This window comes from Podarcis filfolensis (assembly GCF_964270895.1).
Source record: "Podarcis filfolensis genome assembly, chromosome: 8".
NCBI classification, from domain to species: domain Eukaryota; kingdom Metazoa; phylum Chordata; class Lepidosauria; order Squamata; family Lacertidae; genus Podarcis; species Podarcis filfolensis.
This window is the reverse complement of record NC_139611.1, coordinates 10,986,839-11,013,539: the sequence shown is the minus strand read 5'-3', so window position 1 is coordinate 11,013,539 and position 26,701 is coordinate 10,986,839. Positions and strand designations below refer to the sequence as shown.

Below are 26,701 nucleotides of genomic sequence, written 5' to 3'. Positions count from 1 at the left end.
TTTTCAAAAAAATCTTCTTCCGCCGGTTAAGTTGTCGAGGTCTGATTTCTTGTTCTGAGATAAAAAGCCTTCTGTTTCGACCGCCAAACCTTTCAGGGGAGCATTTGCAACCATTGGGCACCATTTTTGAGTGAATTGCCGAAAGTCAGATTTTTTCTGAAATTGTGACCCCGGGGCTTACGGATTTTTTCAAAAAAATCTTCTTGTTGGGTTGAAATAACGACAGACAGGTAGCGAGTGTCATCTGGGAGGCATCTCCTGAGCAAGTCTCAAGGAGCCTCTTTTATTGAATATTACAGCATTGCCACATATGTGCTTGTTGCTGATTGGTCAACACAAGTACAAAGCAAAGGTTGCATATAGGCATTAATCACCAATAAATTAAAGGGTGGGAAAGGGAACACAGAATTGGACAGGCGTGAAAACCTCCTTATTAAACTTTTACTAGTGATTGATATAGCATTCAGCCGTAGATGTGGTCAACTATGCATTAAGAACAAGTCAGGTAGAATTAGATTGGAAACCACTTTAGGACTGCTCTGAGGTGCCAGGTTGGATATAAGCGCCATAAATGAGAAAAGAGAGAGACACGTCGGCCTGTGAATGACCCCAGGCAGCTGGCAGAAGGCACACATCTCCAACGAACCAGACTGTCTTACGTGAGGAGGATATCCACCCCAGCCGCCCTACGTCTCTGCAAGGAGAAGCCTTTTGCGGGGGCAACCATGGGGGGGGAGGGTCCCTTGCAAAAATCAGAAGTATTAATCACTTTTGCTTAGCAGAATATGTTAATCCCTTATGGAGTCCTTAAGTAGGTCCGCTATCGGAAGGAGAAAATAACAGAGGCCAACCAGAGAATATTGAGAAGCAAAGCAGCTAGTAAGCCTGATCTTTATTAACTGTTGCAACAGGTTGCTCACAGCCACACACACAGGAGGCAGGAGAGACCCAGAAGAAAGGTGTGCAAACTCTTATATAGACCTTTGAAATTTCCACCCTGTACCTCAAGACCACCCCCCCAATACATCATACATACATCACAGCAGAAGGGGCGGTCTACAACAAAATCTTGTCTGGCAGGAAACCTGTTGATGGGTTTACCTGGAGAGCCTGGCTATTCTTTTGTGATGATAGATACTTATGGTAATTTCTCACTGGCTCACCCTATTCATACCCAAATGTGCCCTTAAGGCAGGATTTGTGAGCACAGAGACAATATCTGAGGTCACTGAAAGAGTCAAAATGGCTTTAGAACTGTTTTCCTATACTGTTTGAGACATTTTGTGTGTTTGTGTGAGTGCGTGCACGCATGTGTGTGCGCCTGGTACATTTATGAACACTTATTTTATATCTTAGACCTTATAATTCTCATAACACTTTGATAAAATACATATTTTGTTATGTGCAAATGGCTTTAGATGCCTGTTAGGTCCATAAATTACCATATAGCATATATTCAACACCAAAAAAAGTGACAATTTGTTGTTGATAAAGGACCATAGCTGTCAAGTGTCCCTTATTTGAAGGGACAGTCCCTTATCCCAGCGCTGTGTCCCGCTGCTGTCCCTTATTGATGGATGTCCCTTAAATGTCCCTTAAATGATGTCCCTTAAATTTCAAAGGAAGCAGCTCCTCTCCCTCCCTCTCTGCCGGCCAGGGCGGAGGGAAGCTCCAACTGTGTTGCTTGGCTGCGTTGCTCACCCAATAAGGAGTCTAAGAACGACTGGGGGGTGGAGCTTGCATGCCTTGTGTGTGGCTAGTTAATGCAAGCTGAGGGGGTTTTTAAATGCTGGACGCCATTTTGTTGCACGTGCTGCTGCAAACTTTGCAGTGCAAAGCCAGGCCGGGGAGCCATCTTAAGTTGAGGCTGCATAGGCCTTGTGGTGCATGTGATTCAGATTCTATTCAGTTGAACCTCTGGTTACAAAGTTGGTTGGACAGTGTTCTTGAAGCTACCAGCATGAGTTTGACCAGACTGCAGGAGGAGAGGAAGACTGGAGTGCCTGGAACAGGTGATGCTGCAGGTCCCTTATTTTGGCTGCTGGTCCCTTATTTTCAAATCTGTAAGTTGACAGCTATGCAAAGGACAGCTGGACATATAAGGGCCCCATTACCTTCAGTAGCTTAGGGCCTCATCAATCTGGCCCTGTGTGTGGAATAAGAAAGAAAAGACAGTGAAGAAGAAATGAGGCCAAGAGAAAAGACAGATGGAAAAATACCACCATCTGAGGCAGGCAACTCCCTTGTTTTTCAAGCCAAACAAGAAAATGACTGAAGGGGAAAACATGAGTGAAAATACTGAGAACAGGAAAAGGAGACGGCAGGAGAAAAAGGAGATAAGAAAATGTGGCAAGTGGGTGTTGTAAACAAAAATTGCCCTTTTCCCTTATGGGGTATCCAAGAGCCCATATAGAGTCCTTACGTAGGTTCCCTATAGGTAGGAGAAAATAACAGAGGCCAACCAGAGAATATTGAGAAGCAAAGCAGCTAGTAAGCCTGATCTTTATTCAACTGTTGCAACAGGGTGCTCCCCTCACCCGCAGGAAAGGAGGAGGGACCCAGAAAAATGGCGCGCAAGGCCTTATAAAGACTTTTGAAATTGCCACCCTGTAGTTCAAGACCACCCCCAGAAATACATCACAGAAAAGGCGGTCTAAACAGAAATTTGAATGTTGTTTTTCTCCTGTCCTTGTTTATCTCCTGTCTGGCAGGTTACTTGATTGGATTGCCTGGGGAGCCTGGCCATTCTTTTGTAATAATAATAATAATAATAATAATAATAATAATAATAATAATTTATACCCTGCCCTCCCCAACCAAGGCGGGGCTCAGGGCGGCTAACAAGCAATAATAAAAATAAGTTGAATGAATACAACTTAAAAACAAAATTAAAATACAACATTAAAATATTGAAGCATTAAAATATTAAAATGTAGCCTCATCGCAGGAGGAGAAAGGAAAAGAAAAAAGAAAGAGGGGGAGGGAATCAAATTGGCTCCAAGCCAAAGGCCAGGCGAGACAACTCTGTCTTGCAGGCCCTGCGGAAAGAAATCAGATCCTGCAGGGCCCTGGTCTCATGAGGCAGAGCATTCCACCAGGCTGGAGCCAGTGTTGAAAAGGCCCTGGCTCTGGTTGAAGCTAATCTAACTTCCTTAGGGCCCAGGACCTCTAGGGTGTTGTTATTCATGGACCTTGAGGCTCTCCATGCGGCATACCGGGAGAGGCGGTCCTGTAGGTACGAGGGTCCTAGGCCGTGAAGGGCCTAGGATAGTGATAAATTGTAGTGATAAATACTTAGTTCCTGAGCCATGTCACAGGCTCACACCTTATTCATATCTTAAATGTGCCCTTAAGACAGGATTTGTGAAGGAAAAGACAATGGGGAGGCTTTTCCATTTTCCTTTGACCTTGCAGAGAAAACATTTGGTCAGTTTGGAACAGTTTGGGAATCAAAATGGTTCCAGGTCGGTCTTCCTGTGCTGATCTATGTATGTGCTTGGTTGGTACACTTATGAAAATCACCATATGTCTAAGACCATAAAATTCCTATCACATGGGAGACAAACCTACTCAAGTAAAGTCACTGGAAGTGGTGGAGGAAGAAGGGGGAAACAGAGAGAAAAGAAAAATGGTTTTGTGGAAGCGAAAGCAATGAAAAAAACAGAGCAGGAGGGAACTGATGGAAACAAAATCACACCATCTAACTGCTAGGTCAGTTGGAATATGTCTCCACTGGTAGCTGCAGGATCATGTTCTTCCCGAAGCAACACAGAACCTTGTGTGCACCTTCAAAGACCATTAAATGCATTGTGGCTTGAGGTTTCACGGACTAGAGTTGTGGTTTTAGCTGCAAGAGATACGGATAGGAAAACAGGAAGCTGCGTTGTAAAGGCATGGTGCTGATGTGAGCCTGAAGGCGTGGCACCACCCTCAGCCAACGACCCAGCAGTGTCTGTCAGCGTGTTTCCCATTTGGCTGGCTTTGCTTGGACCCAACTTGCAAAACTGCCAGCCTCAGGCGTGGGATCGTCCAGAAAGCAGGTGCGAGCTGGCACATGGTGATGCCAGGAGCCAGTTCAAGATTCCCGAGGCGTTCGGTTAGATTGCCTGAGACAGGATGTTTGCATCGCTCCATCCGTCTCCCGTCATTCCCATGGCAACTGAGCGATGTGCAGACAGCGTCTGCAAAAGCCAGCATGAAGAAGGGCAAAAGTTAAGCTGCCCGTTTCGGAAAAGCACACACTTATACCAGGGTGGGACTCTTTTGCAATAAGCTTGCCAGCCTCTCCTTTTGTTCCCTTGTCAGATCACGCAAATGCAATCCCCGGCTTGATTTGGTCACCAGGGGCTGGGGTGGTCCATTTAAACCCTGCTTCTCACAGCTGTTGCCATTTCACACACTCCTGCCTTTTCCTCTGCTATAGCCTGGCATGCAGGGGCTCCCGAAAGAGACCAAGATGAGCAAACCAGCCCATCGAGGAGCCTTGCAGGCGTGGGGGAAATGGCTGCTTCTCCTGAACGCTGCTGTCCCTGCAGTCTCCACCATGCAGACAGGTAGGCTGAAACTTTAGCTCAGAACTTTCCAAACTTTTCCTTTTTTCCCATTTTTCTTTTGCAATTCAACAGTCACAATTTTTATTAAATTTCTGTTTTACATTTTAGAATATTCATTTAAACAACCTTAAAATATCAATATCTTCCCTTCCTCTCTTCCCATGGTTCATTTTGCACAACATAAATCCCTGCATATTTTATATAAACTAAAAACCACTAAGTATTCCATTATTACAGCCATCAAAACTTATTTACACTGTTGAATTTATCTTAATGCTGCCCATGTTTTCAAGTGTACACAATTTTCCTTCATATATTCAATAAACATCTTTCTAATCTTCTCTAAACGTATGTTCTTCTTGTTCTCTTATATGTTAGATCCGCAAGCTGCGCATATTTCATCAGTTTAAGTTGCCATTCTTCTTTAGTTGGGACCTCTCTCGTTTTCCATTTTCGGGCTAACGAAACATGAGCCACAGTAGTGGCATACGTAAATAGCCTTTTTTGACACCTGGGAATTTCCATCTGATTTCCATCCAGAAAAAAGGATTCCAATTTTTTTGTTTTTGTTTTTTTAAAGGAACTTTCCGAACTTTTCATGCTAGTGACACACTTTTTAGACATGCATCATTTTGCGACACAGTAATTCAGTTTTACTAACAAACCCCTTTCCAGTCCCGAGAGGAGCATTTGCACAACACACCAACACACTGCAGCCAACACACTAAACTGTCGCGACACAGAGTTTGGAAAGCTCTGCTTTAGCCAGTTCCTCAATTTCTTTCCCAGGCAATTTTGGATTGACATCTTGGCTTGGCCCCTAAATCTCTACCAGACGGGGACTGGGTTGGTGATGGGAGCTGAAGTCAAAAGACCTAGTGTAGCATCCAAGTATCTTAACTGCCCTTGCCTGCCTCTTTTTTCCATGTTGCTGGTTTTCATGGAGTCAATATGGCTTGGATTGTGGCTGTAGCACAACAAGGTTGCCACAAAGTGCTGCGTTTACTGCCCCAGGAAAGATAATAATCATGAGCTGAGAGTAGGGCTGGGCGATATATCGTCCAAAGCTGGTTTGAAGTCCATATTGTGATAACGATTTCATAATTTTTGACCTGGCAATATATCATGAATCATGATTTGTGTGTGCACTATGCAAAAAATCATGATGCAGGAAAAACTGTGAAGCCAGGTAATGCCTCTACATAGCTCCATCCTTATGACTACATTATTACATGAGCACTGTTCCACAGCATTTGATATTTTCATTTACATACATTCATTTGAAATAAGATGGGTTTATGAAGCAATTCTATATCCTCCCACCACACTGACAAAGAATTCCACGAAACAGTAGTCAATATCCAGACTCACTGTTCAGTGTTGGACATCATATTTGCTGAATTCACAAAGCTTCACAGCTTGTCTTTCATCGTACACAGTTTGGTACCTCGCTTCATTTAAAGATTTTCAGAGACTTTGAGACTAAAGATTTCATTTTGTACTTGTTATGGTTTGAAGGAATTCTATAAAGATTGTCTATTGCGCATGTACATGGTCATTGTGTTGCTTAGACATTGCTGCCATCATTATTTCAGGCATCATGATATATCATATATCACAGTGTTTACCTGGTTTATCACGATGTTTACCAGTGTTTATCACGATGCTGAAAAGCAGCTATCGCCCAGCCCTAGTTGAGAGGTTCCCTGGAGATCATCTGGTCAAGTTGTGATTCCAGAATGACCATTTCTAACAATTAAGCTGCAAAGTTTATTTGTTTTATTTACTTATTTATTTAGTTTATATACCGTCTGTCAGGGGCTCAGGAGCAGGAGCACAGGGGAGAGAAGAAATGGAGAGCGAAGGGGAAGAATCCGAGGGCAGCGTAGGGGAGTATGACAGTGGCCCGAGAGATTCCATGAGCTTCTCCAGCGAATCAGAAGATTCCCAGAAGGGGGCGCCGATGGTCAGGGCAAGGGGGGTCCCGGGGGGACGCACCAGAAACAAGGAGCCAGCGGGGAACCCCGAAGCAGCAGCGGGGGATCAGGACCAGTTTCCCCACCAGAGCGTAGTGGGGGGGGAAGAGTCACATGTGTCAGGGCCAGCGTCGCCTCCAGCGGGGAGAGAAGGTGAGTCAGGGCTGACCACGCCTCCAACGGAGGGGAGGTCAGTTGCAGCTAGCCCCCCCGAAGGGGGAAGCAGTGACAGCAGCAGTGAAACGGTCAGGAGGAAAGTTGCTGGCTGGACGCGCGCGCCAAGTTCAAATGTACAGGCGCGGGGGACAGCAGGAGACCCGGATGGGGAACCAGCTCCTAAAGCCCGCTGGAGGGAGGGGGAAGGCTCAGGGGATTCAGCATCAGAAGAGTCTAGAAAGGGCGAGACCCCAACGGACAGGCGGAACCAGAGGCGGAAAGAACAGAGGAAGAGGTGGAGCAAGGCTAGAGTCTTAAACTGGTGTCTGGGGGGAGGAGACTCAGACGGAGCATCAGCGGTCTGAAGGTTGAGACGTAGAGCTGCACGCTGCGGCTCTGGAAGTGAAACTGAACTTCAATAAAGACTTTCGTGTTTAACAACGAAGTGGCGTTGGTCCTTTGTGAGCTGGGACCTCGGGCAGCTCTGACACCGTCCTTCTTCATAAGATCTCAGGGCGGTTCACAGAATAAAATACAAGGTAAAAACACAAATAAATAATTAAAACAGCTAAATAATACCCCCCCCCCTCCACAATTATACGCCAACATAGCAGCTACCTTGAACACGGTGTGGTTCAGAAGTTTTTGAAAACCTGTCTCCAGAGGCTGTTCCCAGTATCTCTCACTACTGGCAAGTTGGAATGAGCCAGTGACAAAATGCCCAAGTGAAATTTCCCAGAAGCTGGTGGTGGGCGAGGCGGTGGGGGACCTCTTGAGTACAGCCTTTCATTCTTCTCACTAGGATGTGTGGAAATTATGAGCCTGATGGGAAGAACTAGAGGGCCAGAATTCCTGGGTTTAATGTGCTGGCCATTTTGTTGTTTCTGGGTAGTGGTGAAAAGGAGTGAAATAAATGAGTGCCGGGTAATTGAGACAGCAGTTGACATTAGGCAACACAATAGAGTCTTGTGGCATTTTAAAGACCAAGAGATTTATAGTGGCATAAACTTCTGTGGACGAAAGGAGAAGGGGTCTTTAGGCCACAAAGGTTTCCGCTACCATAAATCTCTTTATCAACTTTAAATTGCCACAAAACAACCCTGTCCTCTGTTGCACTCGACAGTAGCAAGGCAACCATCCTCTGGGTGTTCTTCGGGTTAAACAGGCTTCCTTCGGCCACCTCTGGGCCACCAATGAGCTCATGGTAATATGCTGGGTGTTGCAATTAGTAAAGCAAATAATTTAAGCACGTGTGATAGTGTGCTCATTTAGCACGCTGATAAATGCTTGGTTAAGTCATCCATTTTCAAACAGCTCTGACAGGAACATTAGATTGCACTCTCACTCGTCCACAAAATCTCTAGTAATTTCATTCTTAGTAGCAAAACAAAACAGCGAACGTTGCACCTTGTTGACTTGTTGTAAATAAAAATTGCCCTTTTCCCTTATGGGGTATCCAAGAGCCCATATAGAGTCCTTACATAGGTTCCCTATTGGTAGGAGAGAATAACAGAGGCCAACCAGAGAATATTGAGAAGCAAAGCAGCTAGTAAGCTTGATCTTTATTGATCTGTTGCAACAGGGTGCTCCCCTCACCCGTAGGAGAGAGGAGGAATCCAGAAAAATGGCGCACAAGGCCTTATAAAGACTTTTGAAATTCCCATCCTGTAGATCAGGACCACCCCCAGAAACATCATACATACATCACAGAAGGGGTGTAACCTAAGACCACCCCTCAGATACATCATACCTACATCACAAAAAAGGCGGTCTAAAACAGAAATTTGAATGTTGTTTTTCTCCTGTCGTTTATCTCCTGTGTGGCAGGTTACTTGATTGGATTGCCTGGGGAGCCTGGCCAGTCTTTTGTAATGATAAATACTTAGTTCCTGGGCCATGTCACCGGCTCACACCCTATTCATATCTTAAATGTGCCCTTAAGGCAGGATTTGTGAGGAAAGAGACAATGGGGAGGTTTCCCACTTTGACCTTGCAGGGAAAACGTTTCCTCAGTTTAGGAATCAAAATGGTTCCAGGTTGGTCTTCCTGTGCTGATCTATGTACGTGCTTGGTTGGTACGCTTATGAACATTACCATATGTGTTATATAAGTTATATGTTAAGTTGTGGGTGAACATATCAGACGACACAGCGATTCTTCAACAGCTCTTGTTTATTCACAGTCCAGGCCAGAACTGAACTGAAGGGTTCAGCCAGCCTGCTTATATAGATCTCCAGTACAACGTAACTGTAACAATTTTCTAAAACTATCCAATCACTGAACGTCACTTTCGATCCCTTATTTGCATAACTATCTACAGTATCCCCCATAAAATTCCTATCACAGACTGGAAACTGCACACAGTTATACACAAATTGTCATGGAGGATAGTTCTGTCTGGCGGTTGGTACTAAATTAAGCTTCCACTTTCAGAGGCAGTATACCCCATAAGATTACGTACGGGGAGGGGGGACAAAGGAAGAGGTGGAGAGGCTGCAGCCTTATGCCCTGATTATGAGCTTGAGCCATCTCTTGCCAGTAACCGAATGCTGAATGAGATGGACTAACCAGCTTTGAGGTGTAATAAGCAAAATCTGCCCTTATTCCCTTATGGGGGACACAAGAGCCCTTATAGGGTCTGTTGTAGGTTCTCCATCGGTGTTCGGGGATCCAAGGTACGACTGTATAATGAATTGAAAAGGATGTTTAAAATAACTTTTGTAAAAAAAAACCCAGAAGCTTTTCTTTTGGGAATTATAGTGACAGAACTACCTAAGCTGTACAGAAACTTATTCATGTATGCTACTACAGCGGCAAGAATGTTACTCGCCCCCAAATGGAAAGAAGCAGAAGTCCCAGCAAAGGAAGAATGGATACAAAAACTTGTGGAATATGCAGAAATGGCGGAACTTACTGGAAGAAAAAGAAATCAAGACAACAAATCTTTTATAAAAGAATGGCAATAGTTTACTGAATATTTAGAGATAAATTGTAAACAGATAAGAACACTGGCAGGATTATTGTAATAACTTGCAGTTTTATAAGAGTACAGTGGTACCTCGGGTTACAGACGCTTCAGGTTACAGACTCCGCTAACCCAGAAATAGTACCTTGGGTTAAGAATTTTGCTTAAGGATGAGAACAAAAATCGCGCGGCGGCAGCGTGGCAGCAGCAGGAGGCCCCATTAGCTAAAGTGGTACCTCAGGTTAAGAACAGCTTCAGGTTAAGAACGGACCTCCAGAACGAATTAAGTTCTTAACCCAAGGTACCACTGTATATATTTAAAGTAGATGAGTAAATGAGCAAATTAAGTTAATTTGGATATGGAGAAGCTATTAAAAATAAATTTAAGGAACAGCAGAAAGAGGGGAAAGGAAGTCAAGTTTTGAAATGTTAAAATGATTGTAAAATTAGTGAAATGTATACATCTGAAATAATAATAATAATAATAATAAATAATAATATAATAGATAGGTCTCTGGCCTGATCCAGAACGTTGTTCTTCTATGACCTTGTGCCTTGCCAATGACTTCCCTTTTCCTCTCCCTCTTGCCCAACAGTGAGCGTGGTCGATTTCTGCGGCCAGACCCTGCACGGGGATGGGATGGTGTTGACGTCCCACCGAGACTCCCGCCGTTACTACTTTGTAGTGGCCAGCACCGACTGCCAGCTGACCATGCAAGCAGCAACCCCCAAAGACAAGGTCCAGTTCCAGTTCCGCTTCTTCCTGGTGTACAGCATGGTGCGCTCGCCTTCCAGCACGCTGGCCAGCAACGACCACCCCACTCTGGTCCTTCCCAAGTCCAGAAGGGAGCGGGAGACCCCTGACCCTTGCACAGCAGGCTCCTACGTGCAATTCTACGATGGCCAAAACCACACCGCCAAGCCCCTGGGGATGCCGCTGTGCGGGAAGAACATCCCAAGGCCCGTCATCTCCACCGGCAACTTCCTCACCTTGAGGCTCGTGACTCGTGGCCAGCAACCTCGTGTCGACTTTGTCGGTGACTTCACCTCCATTCGAACTGGTAAGGCGGGAAGCAGCCCTGCAATGCCGTTCTATCTTATTTTAATTTAATGTTATTGCATTTATATTCCACCTCTTCTCCAAGGAGCTCAAGGTGGTGTATGCCTCCTCATTTAACCCTCCCAATCCTGGAAGGCAGGTGAGCCTGAGAGGCAGCAACTGGGCTCCAAGGTCACCCAGGGAGTTTCATGTTGCCCAGTGGGGGGATTTGAACTTTGGTCTCTCCTGGATCCTAGTCCAGCACTGTAACCCTAAGGGTAAGGTGCAGGAGATGTGGACCACTGGGCTGCTGTCAGGGTAACTGGCGCTGTGGTCTAAACCCCTGAGCCTCTTGGGCTTACCGGTTAGAAGGTCGGTGGTTCGAATCCCCACAATGGGGTGAGCTCCTGTTGCTCCGTCCCAGCTCCTGCCAACCTAGCAGTTCGAAAGCACACCAGTGCAAGTAGAGAAATAGTTACCACTGTGGCGGGAAGGCAAACAGCGTTTCTATGCGCTCTGGTTTCCGTCAATGTGTCCCATTGCACCAGAAGCAGTTTAGTCCTGCTGGCCACATGACCTGGAAAGCTGTCTGTGGACAAACACTGGCTCCCTCGGCCTGAAAGTGAGAAGAGTTCCACAATCCTGTAGTCACCTTTGACTGGACTTAACCATCCAGGGGTCCTTTACCTTTACCTTTTTAAAAATTTCAATGCTTGTGTTAAATGCATTATAACTATTGTTTTAAGCTAGTTTGGGAGGTGCATTCTAGGCAGTGCTTTTTATCTGGGGATACTCAAAGGTACGCTGTACCAGCACCTCACTGTAACAACTGTAACAAGTGGTGAGTACTGGCCCCGTTTTTTCTATTAAAAAGCACTGATTACAGTGGTACCTCGGGTTACATACGCTTCAGGTTACAGACTCCGCTAAGCCAGAAATAGTACCTCGGGTTAAGAATTTTGCTTCAGGATGAGAACAGACATCGTGCAGCGGTGGTGCGGCAGCAGCGGGAGGCGCCATTAGCTAAAGTGGTGCTTCAGGTTAAGAACAGCTTCAGGTTAAGAACAGACCTCCAGAACGAATTAAGTTCTTAAGCCGAGGTACCACTGTATAGGTACATTAAACCACAAGAACAGCAAAATCTGCCTTTCCCTCCCCTTGCAGGCTTGAACGCTTCGGCCTGCAGCACAGAGTCGTATTTTCCCTGCCACAATGGCAAGTGCATCCCTCCCAGCCTAGTCTGCGATGGCAGCAGTGTTGATAACTGTGGGGATGGTACAGACCAGGCTGCCCAGTCCCCAGCCTGGTGCAAAGGTTGGTGGCTGTAGAAGGAAGAGGGTGTGTGTATGTGCTGTTATAAGTAAATAAAAACCTGCTCCTTTTCCCTTATGGGGTACCCAAGAGCCCATATAGAGTCCTTTTGTAGGTTCTCTCTCGGTAGGAGAAAATACCGTATTTTTCGCTCCATTGGATGCACCGGACCATAGGACGCATCGGACCATAGGAGGGGGAGAACAGGGAAAAAATTTTTTTTCTTGTTCTCCCCCTCTAAAACAAGGTGTCTTCAAGGTACATTCACCAGAGCTTGTGGGGCTGGCGGTGGGGGGAAGCGCTGCTTTCCCCCACCACCAGCCTCAAAGATCCCTGAAGCCTTTGGAGCTCAGCGCCCCGCTGCCCTGCAGAGGCTCTGCGCACAGCCACCCCCAAGCTAGAGCAGCGAGAGGGAGCCCTCCCTCTTGCTGTTCTGGCTTGGGAACAGCCTTGCTAGCTTCTGCAGGACAGCGGGGTGAAGGCACCCCGCTGCCCTGGAGAGGCTGTGCGCGCAGCCATCCCCAAGCTAGAGCAGCGAGAGGGAGCCCTCCCTCTTGCTGTTCTGGCTTGGGAACAGCCTTGCTAGCTTCTGCAGGACAGCGGGGTGAAGGCACCCCGCTGCCCTGGAGAGGCTGTGCGCGCAGCCATCCCCAAGCTAGAGCAGCGAGAGGGAGCCCTCCCTCTTGCTGTTCTGGCTTGGGAACAGCCTTGCTTGCTTCTGCAGGACAGCGGGGTGAAGGCACCCTGCTGCCCTGGAGAGGCTGTGCGCGCAGCCGTTCCCAATCTAGAGCAGCAACCATCTCGCTGTTCTGGCTTGGGAACAGCCTTGCTTGCTTCTGCAGGACAGCGCACAGCCATCCCCAAGCTAGAGCAGCGAGACGGAGCGCTCCGCAGTGCTCCGTCTTCCTGTTCTGGCTTTGGGCTTAGCGGCGCAGCCTGCATTCGCTCTATAGGACGCACACACATTTCCCCTTAATTTTTGGAGGGGAAAATGTGCGTCCTATAGAACGAAAAATACGGTAACAGAGGCCAACCAGAGAATATTGAGAAGCAAAGCAGCTGGTAAGCCTGATCTTTATTAACTGTTGCAACAGGGTGCTCCCCCACACGCAGGAGAGAGGAGGAGAACCCCGAACCATGCGCGCAAGCCCTTATATAGACATTTTAAATTGCCCGCCCTGGAGTCCAAGACCACCCCCAGAAACATCATCCCTACATCACAGAAAAGGCGGTCTACAACAGAAATCTGAGTGCATTGTTTTTAATCATGTCTGCCAGGTTACCTGTTAATGGTCACTTGACTGGATTACCTGGGGAGCCTGGCCATTCTTTTGTTATGATAACTACTGGGCTCACACCCTATTCATATCTTAAAAGTGCCCTTAAGACAGGATTTGTGAGCAAAGAGACAATGGGGAGATTTCCCATTTTGACCTTGCAGAGAAATATTTGAGGTCAATTTGTTTAGGACTTTTTCTATGGGGTTTCTGACATGTGGTTTATATACACAGTTATGAACATTTATTTTATATACATACGACCTTAAAATTCTTATAACAGTGCCATTCCTTGCTCATGATCACTTTAAAAAATGGGTGAGAACGTGAGGCTGAATGCCTGAGCCTGATGGCTGCAGCGGCCCCTTAAGTTGCTAGGAAAGGGAGGAGGCTACGCCCCTCTGCTTTGGTTTCTCCGTGGCAGCACAGAGGCCACTACTGTTTTTGACTCTTTCTCCTTTTCAACTCCAGGCTCACCCACGCTCCTGCCGCCCTTGAATAATGCCGAGGCCTCTTCTGCAGTTAACGCCCTGCCAAGTCAGGTGACCTGCGCAGGACCCCAGGAAAGCCAGCTCCTGCCCCCAGGCACTGCCACCTGGGACAAAACAGGTACAGCAGCACCACTGCTGGCAGGAATGAGGTCTTGTAATAACTTGGTTGTTTATAGTGTGCCTTTTGGGAACTCCCTGCCTATTTATACTAAGCAGGTGGCTATCACTGTACTCTTTTCAGCTAAAAAACACAGTTCTTTCTTACCTACGAAAGGTGATTCCATGTTGTTTGGCACAATGGTAACTCTTCAGCTCGCCCACTCACTCTAACCCCCATCCAAGTCTCCAGGTGCATACAGCAGAAAAACAGCCTCATTCAAAGCATTTGAGGGTAACTCCCAGATCATCCCTTATCTCCAGAGTGATAGTCAGACTATCTGTTATCAATCACCAAGTCAGCAGGAGCTAACAGGAAGACAGCCAAACCGCCATTCATCTCCCCTGGAAATCTGCTAAAAACATTTTTAAAAAATGCTTTTCAGGTCTACATTTCACTAATTTGACAATCATTCTACCATTTCAAAGCTTGACTTTCTCCCTTCTCTTTCTGAGGTTCCTTAAATTTATTTTTAATATCTTCTGCATATCCAAATTAACTTAATTTGCCCATTTATTCATCTACTTTAAATATATACTGTAATAAAACTGCAGGTTTTAACAATAACCATGCAAACGTTCTTATCTGTAAATGTTCAATAAACTATTTCCATTCTTTTATAAAAAGTTTGTATTCTTGATTTCTCATTCTTCCGGCAAGTTTCGCCATTTCTGCATATTCCATAAGTTTTTGCATCCATTCTTCCTTTGCTGGGACTTCGGCTTGTTTTCCATTTTGGGGCGAGTAACATTCTTGCCGCTGTAGTCGCATACATGAATAAGTTTCTGTACAGCTTAGGTAGTTCTGTCCCTATAATTCCCAAAATAAAAGCTACTGGGTTGTTGTTTTTTCCAAACGTTATTTTAAACGTCTTTTTCAATTCATTACATATCATATATAAAACATTTTTGTATAGCTAGGCCTATCCACATGCTTATAAAGTTAAAGTGAATTTGAATCTCTTAGTATTTTAAATTTTTGTAGGTTTTATTGTTGTAATTTTTTGATTTTCTTGTTCTACCCTTTTTGTAAACTGCTCCAAGTTTTTCTTCACAGTCAAGCAGTGTCTTGTATTTTTTGAAATGAACAACAATATCAAAATAGCACAGCTGGGGCAATTGTTTGGTGGGGAACACAATTTGTTCCATTTCCCTGCAACTTACCAGGCTCCTTCTCCTCCTTCACAGATAAACGCAAGCCTCTCCTTGCTTCGCTGGCTGCCATCCTGGGCGCTGCCTTCATGTTCTGGTGCTGCTGGAATCCAGGCTGGTTCATCTGGAGGATGGGCGCCTGCAGGTACCTGCCCGGTTGCAATTCCGTCTGCGCTGCCTGCCACCTCTGCCCACGCAGCTGCACCCGCCGGAAGCCCCCCAAGGTCACCCCACATGGAAGCACCGAGCCACCCGTGTGACTCCTAGATGGGGGGCAGGGTCACAGGCCCTTAGTTTTAGAAGAGCATGGGCCAGAAGGGGTGCAGCTGGCAGCAGAGGCATGATGGGGCTAAGCCAGGGGTAGGCAACCTAAGGCCCGGGAGCCGGATCTGGCCCAATCGCTTTCTAAATCCGGCCCGCGGATGGTCCGGGAATCAGCGTGTTTTTACATGAGTAGAATGTGTCCTTTTATTTAAAATGCATCTCTGGGTTAATTGTGGGGCCTGCCTGGTGTTTTTACATGAGTACAGTGGTACCTTGGGTTAAGAACTTAATTCGTTCTGGAGGTCCCTTCTTAACCTGAAACTGTTCTTAACCTGAAGCACCACTTCAGCTAATGTGGCCTCCTGCTGCCACCGCGCTGCCGGAGCACAATTTCTGTTCTCATCCTGAAGCAAAGTTCTTAACCGAGGTACTATTTCTGGGTTAGCGGAGTCTGTAACCTGAAGCATATGTAACCCAAGGTAACACTGTAGAATGTTTCCTTTTATTTAAAATGCATCTCTGGGTTATTTGTGGCGCATAGGAATTTGTACTTCTTTCTTCCCCCCCAAAAATATAGTCCAGCCCCACACATGGTCTGAGGGACGGTGGACCGGCCCACGGCTGAAAAAGGTTGCTGACCCCTGGGCTAAGCAGACAGATGTATACTGGCTGATCTCCCACAAGGTGGCAGGAGATGCCTGCTTCTTTCCTCAGTGGGTTCAAACTAAGGCTCCCTCCCAGCACCAGGTCTTGAGACAAGCTCACATCCACACCATGCATTTAAGAACACAAGAAGAGCCTGCTGGATCAGGCCAATGGCCCATCTAGCCCAGCATCGTGTCCTCACAGTGGCTGCCAAGATGCTTGTGGGAAATCTGCAACCAGAGCACAAGGGTACCCTTTCTTCCTGTGCTTTTCAGCAACTGCAATTCTTAAGCATTCGCTGCCTCTGACCTCCATGGATTTCCCTGATGCTCTATCGAAGCCTTCTAGATTGGTGGCCGTCACTGCCTTCTGTGGGAGGGAGTTCCCTAGTTTAACTATGCACTAAGTAAAGTAGTATTTCCTATTATTATTATTATTATTATTATTATTATTATTATTATTAATAATAATAATAATATAATGCCCTATACCCAGAGGTCTCAGGGTGGTTCACAGAAAAGATCAACATAAAAGCCACAATATATGTAATCAAAATAAAAACAACCTGTGGCGTTTGTACGGCGCTCCTGGTTTTCTCACGGACTATTGACCCGTACAACACTAATCTGCTGCCACCAACCAGGTCCTCCCCGGTAAATCACTTTGCCTCAGTCAGGTTCTCAAGTTAGCAAAGAAGAGTGTAGTTTATTGCAGACACAAACTTTAACTGCATTCCAAATGTTGTTACTCTTTACCTTCTTAGTCCAATTTTATCCTGTCTCTATCTCTTCTACCTCCCCTCACACAAGAACCCACTGCATTAACTGTCTCTCTATTTCCAACTGCCTTTCCCAACCAAACAACCCACTAAAACCAACCAACTACCCACCAACAAGTAACTCAAACTTTGGGCTAAGCCCTTTTATAAACAGGTAGGCTCTGCCTCCAGCTTTCCTATTGGTCTACATTTTTAGCCCTTTCTCCCCGGCCTGTACAGTTTCTAAATGAACAGGCAAACCCCACACAACCCAATAACAGCCCCCCCCAAAGGAGCCGCATTTTAAAAGGGTATAGGATGTCAAACAGGTCAACCAAAGGCCTGGTAAAAGAGGAACGTTTTTGCCTGGCACCTAAAGGTGTATAATGAAGGTGCCAGACGAACTTCCCTGGGGAGAGCATTCCACAGATGGGGAGCCACTGAAGAGAAGGCCCCGTTCTCATGTTGCCACCCTCCGGACCTTTTGAGGAGGCGGCACAGGAAGGAGGGCCTCAGAAGATGACCTCAGGGTCCAGGTAGGTTCATATGGAAAGAGGAAGTTCTTGAGGTATTGTGATCCTGAGCCGTTTAAAGCTTTATATGTCAAAACTAGCACTTTGAATTGGGCCCAGAAACTAATTGGTAGCCAGTGCACTCAGACCAGGATCGGTGTAATATGCTCAAACCGTCTTGCTCCGGTGAGCAACCTGGCCACTGAATTCTGACCCAGCTGAAGTTTCCAAACCATCTTCAGAGGCAGCCCTACCTATAACGCGTTGCAGTAATCTAACCTTGAAGTTACCAGAGCACAGACAACAGTAGTTAGGCTATCCCTGTCCAGATAGGGGCCAAATCTTCCAGTATTCAGGATGTGCAAGAGTTCTTGTGTCATATACCACTTTGGTTTCATGGAATCAACCAATTGCAATGCAGGAATCTCTGCTACAGCATCCTTGCCAGATGGCAATCCAACCACTGCTTGAAATCTTCCAAGGAAGGAGAGTCTACCACCTTCCTCTGTTGAACAGCTCTTGGAACTGCACTTTTATGGGTGCTTAGGAGACCCACCCCCCTCACAAGAGCCTCACAAGAGGATTTTGGGGGGAAAGTCATGACCGTTAAAGTGGCCCAAAAACACTTTAAAGGTTTGGTGTGTGGATGGGGTTTCTATTTTGCTCTGGGCCTGAGATCTTTCCTCTTAAGCAAGCAGTCAGCTTACGACAGGGGAAGGAAAGCCCGTGTTCATCTAGCTGACTTCCCACTATACGAAAAGAAAAAGACCCAAGTTGTGGGATCAAGTCAAAGGAGACCCGCAGATGTTCCCTCTCGTTTTATATTGAGGCACCAAGTCAGGCACCTATTCCAGGGATGCTATCAGAGACAGGGAATGTCAAGCTTTGAAATGTGGGTATTTTAGATCAAAGGTTTTCAACCTTTTTGAGTCCATGGCTCCCTTGACGCAACTACATTCTTTCTGTGGCACCACAGTGGGGTTCAGGAGCCCAGTTATGTCACCCCTTGCTTGCAGAGCTGGCAGCCTCTCACCCTTTTTCAAACACCCTCCCTTGTGGAGTGTTCCCTCAGCCTCCTCTCCTATTTCCTTGGGAGTCCTCTGGGCAGCAGCTGCTGCCGCCCCTGGTCTTTGAGCTGCGCCCCTGCACCAAAGAGAGGTCCCTCTCAGAGATACCATTCACATGGGGAGCTTATAGCCAGGGCTGCTGCAATAAACAGCCGCACAAGCCTTTGGGAGGCAGAGATGCAAGAGGGCATAAGAGGGGGAAGGGAAGGGAAGAGGGACAGAGACCAGTGTTGCCTTGGCACCCCTGACCATCATTCAAGGCACCCCTTAACACTGGTTAAAACCCACTGTTTTAATCATAGGCCTATTCTTCATATGTTCCCAGCATAGTCATAAGGGAAGGCAGAACACACTGGGAAAAGGAAAGTACTGACATGGAAGGGATTTTTTACTTATTTTGGGATGTGCAGCTGATTTACCAGGCTTGGTATGTACAAAATCAACCCAGAGACCAGTATGGAATTTCTCTGCCCTCCTGTGTTGTTTTCAGTTCCCATTGGCCAAGCTGTTGCAATGCTGTCCAAGGCAAAAGGTAAAAAAGGTAAAAGACCCCTGGATGATTAAGTCCAGTCAACGGCAACTATGGGGTTGCGGCAAGGAAGCCGGCGTTTGAACACAGACAGCTTTCCAGGTCATGTGGGCAGCATGACTAAACCGCTTCTGGTGCAATGGGATACCGTGACAGAAACCAGAGTGCACGGAAATACTGTTTACCTTCTCGCTGCAGCGGTACCTATTTATCTACTTGCACTGGCGTGCTTTCGAACTGCTAAGTTGGGAGGAGCTGAGACCGAGCAACAGGAGCTCACCCTATTACGGGGATTTGAACCGCTGACCTTCTAACTGTCAAGCCCAAGAGGTTCAGTGATTTTGCCCACAGTGCCACCCATTAAAGCACACAACTGTCCCACAAAGAATCCCAAGAACTGTTGTTTGCCCCTCCCAGAGCTAGTCCCCAGCACCCTTAACAAGCTAGTTCCCAAGATTTGTGTGCGCATGTGTGCTTAAATGTACGGCATGCACACAACCTCAGCTAAGACAGGGAGCCACAGACTTGACACACGGACTTTGGGGTTCAGCACCATTTATTTAAGAAAGAAAGAAAAAGAACAAATGGGGGAGGCAGGCAGGGGAAGCAAAAGGCAGGAACAAGTTCTGGAGTGACACAAGCATCATGGTGCCTCCCAGGCAGTATAATTCTGGTTCTGGAAGGAAGCAGGCAAGGCAGAGTGAACACTGGCAGCAAAGGCTCACATGGGGCAAGCCAGAGCCAGCCACACCATTAAGGGAATGTGGGAGCCTGGCTGGAGCACAATCCGGTGAGGCCCAAGCTCAAAAGATAAGCCCTCTAGTGCCTGCCTGGCACCAGCACTGTCTGCAGGGGCAACACCCAGGGCTGTCTGAAGAGGGAAGGAAAGGCACTATAGTTAGCTGAAGATCAGCTCCAAAGTCTGCCCTCTTCAGTGTCTCAGGGCTGAGAGGAGAAGGCAGCAGTTGAAACCCCCTTTCCCCAGCTGCAATGGGCTCCTTCTGCCTCTCACCCCCCAGCAAAGCATCTTGCCGCCCTCCTGGGAACGCTGGACGGGAAACTCCTGCCCTCCAGTGCTTGTGGCACTGGGAGGCTGGCAGGAGCTGCTGTGTGGGGTGCCCATCGCAGCTCTCCTGCACACGTTGCAACACTCTTGCCCCACCCCTGCCCACGGAAAGGGGGCAGCCTGGTCCTCTGAAATGCTGATGAGAGACCTACCTGCCTGCTTCCCAGGCAGCAGACGAGGCTGCAACAGCTCCTCACCTGGCCCTGCCAGGCCCTGGGGTGTCTGCAGCTCTGGGGGACTGTACACTGCAAAAGAAGGTGTGGATCTATGGGACACCCCACGCAGACTAATAAGGCACTGATGGCTTGGGAGGAGCAAATCCCATTTCTGCCCTGCGGCGCTTAAGGCATGGGAACCATTGCCCGCTTTTTGGTGTTGGGCTCTCGGCTGCTTTCTGCACCAGCCAGAGCACAGGGGGACTCCGTATGGCTTTGCATGTGTCACTGAGGACCAGGTGGAGAGGACGCACTGAGGCGCCGCAGCCGTTCCTGGCTGGAACTCGTTCCAGCACTTCTTGGGCGGGCGTCATTGCCACTAAAAAGAGAACCAGTGAGGCATTCATGGTGAGTTCCAGCACCTCTTTTTCTAGAAAAATAACACTGACCACAGCCTAGCCTGGATGTGTGAGGGGTGGGAGCAAACTCGATTCTGCCAGGCAGGCAGTGCCACATGGGGCACTGCGACAAAACGCAGGAAGCTCAAACTTGTCCTAGTTGAAAAGCTTGGCTCATGCTGGAGGACGAGGGCAAAGGACCTCCCTCCTTCCTCGGTGCTCCTGCGAATCCTGCCCTGGCTGGAGTGCTGGATGCTGCTACGGAGTTGGGCATGGGGCACCACGTTACAGAGACCCACCCACCCCACAAGCAAGACAGGAGGGGAAGGGCAAGACAGGACAGTATCTTTGGTCACAACCTGCCTGGCCCAGCCCAGCCCAGCAGCGGAAGCAAGAGAAGCCACGCGGTCACCACATTGCCCACCCCTCGGCCTCAGAGCAGCTTCTTCAGGGCAAGGCGGCACGTTGGGCCCTGTCTGAGATGCTCATCCCTGGAAAACCTCAGGCACGACTCTGTCCAAGCACCTCTCACGAATGCCGCTCTCCAGTCCTTTAAGTGTCCACCGTGCCCTCTCTCTCTCTGTCCTTCCACGTGAGGGCTGGGGAAGGTGGAGGGACGACGACAGGCCCTGCGTGGCCCCCATCGGTCTGTCACTTCCACAAAAAAAACCCTCACAAACCAACTCCCTCCCATGTCTCCCCACCCCACCCCCATTTTCTTTTGGTAGCAGCAAAGCACCATTTGTGAGTGTGTGTGTTTCTCTTTTTTAAAAAAATTCATAATAATAATAATAATAAAATAATAATAATAATAACAATAGATGTCTCTCAATTGGCCTGATGACAAAAAAATAAAACAGCGAAGAGTGTGGTTAAGAGGCAAGCCCGGCCTATGAGGAGCACTCCTGGATGTTGAGGCCGGCCTCCGAGTGATGGTGCAGGTCAATGGGCTGCTGAGGCTGCTGGCCGGGCCGGTCGTTGATCAGCACCACGTTCTTGATGCAGCCCGTGATCCCTGAGATGTACTTTCCCGTGGTCAGGGTTTGGATGTCAGGTGCTCCGCCTGTGCAGGGGGAAAGGAAGAGCCGTCCGTCAGCAAGTGTGTTCCCTGAAGGGGAGAGGCTGTTGTCCTCTTTCTCCTCCTCAAGTCACTGGGAGGATTTGGGAGGCTGGCAGGGACCACAGCCTCCATCCCAAGATTTTGATTTTCAGCATCATCACTGATGCTGCCTCATTTGGGCCGTGGGATTTAATCGCACCGCATCCTTCAGAGAGGCGTGTAGACTTTTCAAGGTTCTCATATTGCTATCCCACTTGCTACTGTCGCTGCCATGTGGACCACGTTTTTAAAATGAAATTCATGCAAGCTGCTTTCTATGTTTTCTTAAGGGAAAATGTAGAAACATGATTAGGGAAATACATTAAAACCCTTTTGTTGTGTTTCTCCTGGGGTTTTTTTGTAGGTGTTCCTTTTTAAAAAAATTATTTTATACTTTCCAGATATTTCACTGATTTTGCAATCATTTTAACATTTCAAAACTTGACTTCTGCAGTTCCTTAAATTTATTTTTAATATCTTCTGTATATCCAAATTACTATATTGGCCTAAATATAAGCCTCATTTTTTTTCCAAATTCCGACCGTGAAAAGTTAAAGTGTGGCTTAAATTCGCGACCTTACAAAAAATGGCTTTTACGATAACGCTGCTGAAACAGACATATGGTAAAACGGAACAGGCGTGAGTGCCTGCCGAATTTTAATGGAGCGGCCTATATTTGGGTATTGTCTTCTTTTCTTTCCCCTCCTTGAATTTTAAAGGTGTGGTTTATATTTGGGTGCGGCTTATATTTGGGCCAATACGGTAACTTAATTTGCACATTTATTCATCTCCTTTAAATATATACTCTTATGCAGGTTATTACAATAATCCTGCCAATGTTCTTATCTGTTTACAATTTATCTATAAATATTCAATAAACCATTTGTAGGAGGTGCTCCTGAAGAAGCATTGCTTAGCAAATTGATAATGTCCACCCGGGTACATCCTGTAGGGAGGGGTGGCTCTGAGAGTGCTCTGAAAGTGACAAGACATTGACACGGTCCAGACTGAAGTGTAAAGCTTTGAGGGTGAGGGTCCTTTGACCGTCCTTCCAAAATTCAGGAGGGCTGATGCCACAAAGTTGTCATGTGGCACCTGTGAATTTTACACTATTTGCATGGAAAGGCTCTAGAAGTCAGACAGCAGCCAGTGTGGCAATCAACGTTGAAAGGAAACATGAAAAATGATGCCCTCCTGCATGGATGGCACATCCTGTTCTGTTGCCTTAGGCGAAATGGGAAGGTGCTTCCGCACTGCTGGCACCCTGACCTGGGTTCTGCGGCATCACCTGCAAAGTGGTGGTGCCGACAGTGGGTTCCAGCAAGATCTTGTGAGATCTTGCCAGAAGCTGCTGCCGCGGCCATCACCACTCAGTAGAGCATGAGAGTCACGAGTTCGAGTCCTACTTTGAGGCAAAAGGGTCCTGTATTGTATGGAGTTGGACTAGATCAGCCTTTCTCAACCTGTGGGTCCCCAGATGTTGTTGAACTACAACTCCCATCACCCCTAGCTAGCAAGGCCAGAGCTCAGGGATGATGGGAGTTGTAGACCAACAACATCTGGGGACCCACAGGTTGAGAACCGCTGGACTAGATGTTCCTTGTGGTCCCTTCCAACTCTACAATTCTATGATTCTCTAGCCTGTTCCCACCTCATGCCTCTACCCCTGAGTGAAACATAACAGAAGAAGAAGAAGAAGAAGAAGAAGAAGAAGAAGAAGAAGAAAACCTACTCAGTTGATGAGGACTGCCGAAGACTAAATGAAAAGGGGAAGTGTGAAGCCCATACACCCAAAGTGCCCTGAAAGTGGTCCTGGCTTTGTTGAGACGAAGGCACTTACCTATATAGATTCGACCTTTGGTATTCACCATGACGTTCTTGCCAGGAGATTCCCCAGCTACCATCTCCTCGCCGTCGACTTGAAGGAAGCCTCTTTTCCCTTCCCTGGAGGAGGAACGGGAGAGTGTGTCAGAAGGACTAAGGTGGTTTTGAGTGAGGTTGGTTGGATTGGAGAGGATGAGCATGGATAAGGAAGTGCTTGTCGTCTGCCCGTAGGAACAGAACTGGAAATGTGGTCCAAGGATATTCCACAGGGGAAACCTCACACGGATCAAAATAATAATAATAATAATAATAATAATAATAATAATAATAATAATAATAATTTTTATTTATACCCTGCCCTCCCCGGCCAGAGCCGGACTCAGGGCGGCTAACACCAGTAAAATTACAATAAAAACATAATGGGGGGGGGGACACACACAATTTAAAATACAGGTTAAAACTACAATTTATAATGCAGCCTCATTTTAAAAGTAGCCCATGGATCAAAACCATAAGGGGAGGGAAAACATAAGGATCAGACCAAACCAAAGGCCAGGCAGAACAGCTCTGTCTTGCAGGCCCTGCGGAAAGATATCAAGTCCCGCAGGGCCCTAGTCTCTTGTGAGCGTTCCACCAAGTCGGGGCCAGTACTGAAAAGGCCCTGGCCCTAGTTGGGACCTATCTAACCACCTAGCGACCTGGGACCTCCAAAGTGTTGTCATTTGTGGACCTTAAGATCCTCCGCGGGGCATACCAGGAGAGGCGGTCCCATAGGTACGTGGGTCCTAGGCTGCATAGGGCTTTAAAGGTCAAAACCAGCACCTTAAACCTGACCCTGTACTCCACCAGGAGCCAGTGCAGTTGGTAAAGCACTGGATGAATGTGATCCTGCAGCAAGGACCCCGTAAGGAGCCTCGCCGCGGCATTCTTCACCCGCTGGAGTTTCTGGGTCAGCTTCAAGGGCTGGGACAGCATCCCCAGCCCCAGAAGCACACAAATTGCTCCTCAATCCGCCTTGTTCTGGGAACAGGCCCTATGCCTTTCTCCACCCCCTAACGCTTGGGCTTGTCAAACTAGGCATGTCCCAAGCCACATCTCTCCACACTCGTCTCACCGGATGGCTGTCACTCTATGCCATTCTCCATCATCAACTGGGTCTTCGGACAGGATGTTCACTTCTCCGCTTCCTAGCTGGTAACTGCAGGAAACATGATCAGTGTCAGAGAAGAAGAAGAAGAGTCTGGATTTGATATCCCTCTTTATCATTACCCGAAGGAGTCTCAGAGCGGCTAACATTCTCCTTTCCCTTCCTCCCCCACAACAAACACTCTGTGAGGTGAGTGAGGCTGAGAGACTTCAAAGAAGTGTGACTGGCCCAAGGTTACCCAACAGCTGCATGTGGAGGAGCGGAGACGTGAACCTGGTTCACCAGATTATGAGTCCACCGTTCTTAAACACTACACAACACTGGCCACCCCGGAGCCCCAACGCAGAGCGGCCAATATCATGAGCTCTTCCCTCACCTGAACACCAGGTGCCCGTCCTTCAGCCCGAGGCTGATGAAGTCCTTCGCTTTGGCGCTCTCTCCTTCCTCCTGTGACAGAAACCAGAGCATTGTTTCTCACCTTCTCCTTTCCTTAGGAGATGGCCCCCCTAGGCATCAGTGGGGGGGGTCATCCCATAGAGGGAGAGAAGCATCCTTGGAGCCCATCAACTGTTAAGGAACAGGCACCGTTTCAGGTGCCACGTTTTACTTGTTCCACATTTGTAAGAAATCCCGTCTTTGAGTGTAGCAGCACCAACACTTTGCAACCCCCTGCCTACTGACATCGGTTGGGTGCCTTCACTGTACTCTATTTGGTGCCTGCTAAAAACATTTTTTTAAAGGCAATTGCTTATCCAGATGTGTAAAAATGTTGATAGGCGTTTTTAGCTTATGATTGATTTTCTGCTCTGGTCAGACCTCACCTGGAGTACTGTGTCCAGTTCTGGGCACCACAGTTCAAGAAGGACACTGACAAACTGGAACGTGTCCAGAGGAGGGCAACCAAAATGGTCAAAGGCCTGGAAACGATGCCTTATGAGGAACGGCTAAGGGAGCTGGGCATGTTTAGCCTGGAGAAGAGGAGGTTAAGGGGTGATATGATAGCCATGTTCAAATATATAAAAGGATGTCACATAGAGGAGGGAGAAAGGTTGTTTTCTGCTGCTCCAGAGAAGCGGACACGGAGCAATGGTTCCAAACTACAAGAAAGAAGATTCCACCTAAACATTAGGAAGAACTTCCTGACAGTAAGAGCTGTTTGACAGTGGAATTTGCTGCCAAGGAGTGTGGTGGAGTCTCCTTCTTTGGAGGTCTTTAAGCAGAGGCTTGACAACCATATGTCAGGAGTGCTCTGATGGTGTTTCCTGCTTGGCAGGGGGTTGGACTCGATGGCCCTTGTGGTCTCTTCCAACTCTATGATTCGATGATTCGATGATTCTATGATTTCAGTTAGTTTTAAATAAGAGCAATTCAACAGTGGAACAGTCCCTCGGTAGGTGGCAGACTCTCCTTCATCAGAGGTTTTTAAACTGATGCTGGATGGCCATCTTTCGGGGATTCCTGTCTTGTAGGGGGTCAGGCTAGATGACCCCTTGGGATCCTTTACAACTCTACACTTCTATGAAGATGATGATGATAAGTCTCTGCGCTGCATAGTGAGGGGGTCTTATAATCACAGATTCATAGAATTGTGAAGTAGGAAGGGACCCCGAGAGTCATCTAATTCAACCCCCCTGCAATGCAGGAATCTGGACCACCTCCTGCTGGGAGAGAATGCTCTCACCCCCATGGGGGCAGTCTCCTGCCTACTACTACTACTACTACTAATTTATTTATACCTTGCCCATCTGGCTGGGTTTCCCCAGCCACTCTGGGCAGCTCCCAACAAATTATTAAAAACACAATAAAACATCAATCATTAAAAACTTCCCTAACCAGAGCTGCCTTCAGATTTCTTCTAAAAGTCAGATACTTGTTTATTTCCTTGACATCTGATGGGAGGGCATTCCACAGGGCAGGTGCCACTACCAAGAAGGCCCTCTGCCTGGTTCCCTGTAACCTCACTTCTCACAGGGAGGGAACTGCCAGAAGGCCCTCGGAGCTGGACCTCAGTGTCCGGGCTGAACGATGGGGGTGGAGACGCTCCTTCAGGTATACTGGGCTGAGGCCATTTAGGGCTTTCAAGGTCAGCACCAACACTAGCTCCCACATCACTTTCCTGCAAACTTCCCTGCTACCTTTGCCAAGCTAATTCTGATCAGTGG

At 47.4% G+C, this 26,701-nt stretch overlaps 2 protein-coding genes across 27 annotated transcripts in view; one reads left to right on the top strand and one right to left on the bottom strand.

Moving 5' to 3' along the window:
• Positions 1-516: 516 nt before the first annotated feature.
• On the top strand, positions 517-15,570 carry LDLRAD2 (low density lipoprotein receptor class A domain containing 2). 8 transcript variants are annotated; one of them, XM_083629581.1, is made up of 7 exons: positions 967-1,484; positions 2,076-2,230; positions 4,424-4,553; positions 10,247-10,711; positions 11,854-12,003; positions 13,749-13,886; positions 15,113-15,570. In XM_083629581.1, the coding sequence occupies exons 2-7, from the start codon at positions 2,186-2,188 to the stop codon at positions 15,334-15,336; spliced, it is 1,152 nt and encodes a 383-aa protein (XP_083485707.1). In that variant the 5' UTR covers positions 967-1,484; positions 2,076-2,185; the 3' UTR covers positions 15,337-15,570. The 8 variants fall into 8 exon arrangements, with proteins under 8 accessions (XP_083485712.1, XP_083485707.1, XP_083485711.1 ...); XM_083629585.1 differs by having other exon boundaries at positions 2,076-2,490; XM_083629586.1 differs by lacking the exons at positions 967-1,484; positions 2,076-2,230 and adding an exon at positions 517-959.
• Positions 15,571-19,388: 3,818 nt separating this feature from the next.
• HSPG2 (heparan sulfate proteoglycan 2) overlaps positions 19,389-26,701 on the bottom strand; it is a 209,775-nt gene continuing 202,462 nt past the window's right edge. For all 19 annotated transcript variants that reach the window (XM_083629125.1, XM_083629129.1, XM_083629131.1 and 16 more), the window contains 4 exons: positions 24,916-24,986; positions 24,507-24,590; positions 23,409-23,512; positions 19,389-21,532 (listed from right to left, as the gene is read on the bottom strand). In XM_083629125.1, coding sequence (XP_083485251.1) covers positions 21,360-21,532; positions 23,409-23,512; positions 24,507-24,590; positions 24,916-24,986 — 432 coding nt within the window. In that variant the 3' untranslated portion in view covers positions 19,389-21,359. The remainder of the gene's footprint in view (positions 21,533-23,408; positions 23,513-24,506; positions 24,591-24,915; positions 24,987-26,701) is intronic.

Excerpts from the sequence above, each read along its gene's own strand:
- LDLRAD2 (XM_083629581.1), top strand. The coding sequence starts at position 2,186 with ATGAGGCCAAGAGAAAAGACAGATGGAAAAATACCACCATCTGAG. Across the intron at positions 2,231-4,423 it reads GAAAAATACCACCATCTGAG|CCTGGCATGCAGGGGCTCCC; the intron begins GCAGGCAACTCC and ends CCTCTGCTATAG. Across the intron at positions 4,554-10,246 it reads AGTCTCCACCATGCAGACAG|TGAGCGTGGTCGATTTCTGC; the intron begins GTAGGCTGAAAC and ends CTTGCCCAACAG.